Source organism: Coregonus lavaretus (genome assembly GCF_964263955.1).
Source record: "Coregonus lavaretus genome assembly, contig: HAP1_SCAFFOLD_477, whole genome shotgun sequence".
In the NCBI taxonomy this organism is placed as follows: Eukaryota; Metazoa; Chordata; class Actinopteri; order Salmoniformes; family Salmonidae; genus Coregonus; species Coregonus lavaretus.
This window is the reverse complement of record NW_028156605.1, coordinates 741-2,494: the sequence shown is the minus strand read 5'-3', so window position 1 is coordinate 2,494 and position 1,754 is coordinate 741. Positions and strand designations below refer to the sequence as shown.

The window sequence follows — 1,754 nt, the reverse complement described above, 5'->3', positions numbered from 1 at the left end:
TAATTGAATCCTGCAGGGGTTCAGAGAAGACCAAAACTATCCTAGAGGCAGTGATTTTTTTTAGTGGGATATCCAACCAAGTGATACTCTTGTCTTGCCACATAGCATTTTATCCATGGATGTCTCTCTGTCGAAGATTCAAGTTAGCACAAATATGAATATCACTTGTTGTAACAGCAATTTATCAACTAAATTGATAAAACAAAAATGATGTCAGACAATGAAGTAAAACTTCATATAACATAAAAGCCATGTCAGAAATCAGAGACCGTGAGGCAGCCGGTGCCAAGGTTACAGGATGAGAGACGAGATCTAAATAGGTCGTTATTTTCTTTACAATCGTCACACCTCTCACACTGCTTCACTCAAACCCTTTCATCTCCGCGGTATAATGACCTCCAGGCATAGTCCACAGTACAGTTTGTCAAATGGAAAAGAGGGAGTCGTTTTTCCATTGTGATATTGAAATGAAAAGCAACTCAAACATGTTTTCGTTATTAGCCAGGCTATCGTTAGCGTGTTATGTCGAAGACGCGCATCGGGTGACCTAGCCAGCCTACACTTGTTGTAGCCGACTTTCTCACAAGTGGATGCACCCGAAACCATTTCCTGCAAACATGCGTAAAGTAGCCTAAACCCTAATCTGGAACCTGACACAGCAGTGTTACTGACTGAGTGTGATACATAGACCAGACTATCTATCATGCGAGGGTCTGGACAAAATCACCACTTTCTCCGGAGAGATATTTCTTAACTCCTAGAACGTCTGGACCTGGACGCCGCGACTGTGGGAGAAACCATGCTGCTGCCGGCCAACGAAACGGGCTACGTCTGGACCGAGTTATTAGACACCGGCAACCTGACGGCGGGTGACGGTGAAGAAGACCACGGTGGTCCGGAGGAGGTGATTGTTCCGGTGATTTTCGGATGTATATTTTTCCTGGGTGTCGTCGGGAACACTCTGGTGATGATAGTAATAGGGAAAATCAAGTCCCGGCGCAACAGAAGTACGACGAACATTTTCATCCTCAATTTAAGCATAGCGGACCTGTTGTTTCTGCTATTCTGTGTTCCGTTCCAGGCTACCATATACTCCCTACCTGAGTGGATATTTGGAGCCTTTTTATGTAAATGCGTACACTATTTGGTTATGGTGTGTATGCTGGTGAGCATCTTCACGCTTGTTGCCATGTCAGTGGACAGGTACATAGCTGTTGTACACTCCAAAAAGTCCCCCTGCGTCCGCAACAGGAGAAATGCCCTCACAGGGGTCTGTGTTATTTGGGCGCTATCGTTCATATTCGCTGTACCAGTGGCGCAACACCAGATACTTACTAACCATCCGGAAGCACCGAACAGTTCGTTCTGCTGGGAAGCGTGGTACGCAAGCGCTTCCAAACACACCTATAAAGTTACTATTTTAGTCATTGGCTATCTCTTACCTTTGGGGTTGATCATATGCTGCTATGCAAAGGTAAGACCACTTTTTATTCTTTTCACAGTGAAACTGTCAAACGCTTGAATTTTTACGCACAGGTTAGGATGTGCGTTAGGTTAGGTTGGAACATTCTCCTGTATAATGGTAAAATGACACACAATGACACGTGACATTTATTGGGCTATAACGCTAATGTTTTGCAGCCAAGTGCCGTAATGCATGCGTGTGTCAGTACTCTTTGTACCCCGCGTGGCTACGTGACAGTTTTTTTTTTTTTTTTTACGCCGTGCGGTGTTGGGTTAAGAGGGCTAGAATT

The 1,754-nt window shown here is 44.7% G+C and overlaps 1 protein-coding gene across 1 annotated transcript; it reads left to right on the top strand.

Moving 5' to 3' along the window:
• Window positions 1-799: 799 nt before the first annotated feature.
• On the top strand, window positions 800-1,474 carry galr1b (galanin receptor 1b; the record flags this gene model as incomplete). Its single annotated transcript, XM_084200186.1, has 1 exon — window positions 800-1,474. A coding segment is annotated over one exon (675 nt), but the record flags the coding sequence as incomplete, so codon positions are not given.
• Between the last annotated feature and the right edge of the window lie 280 nt (window positions 1,475-1,754).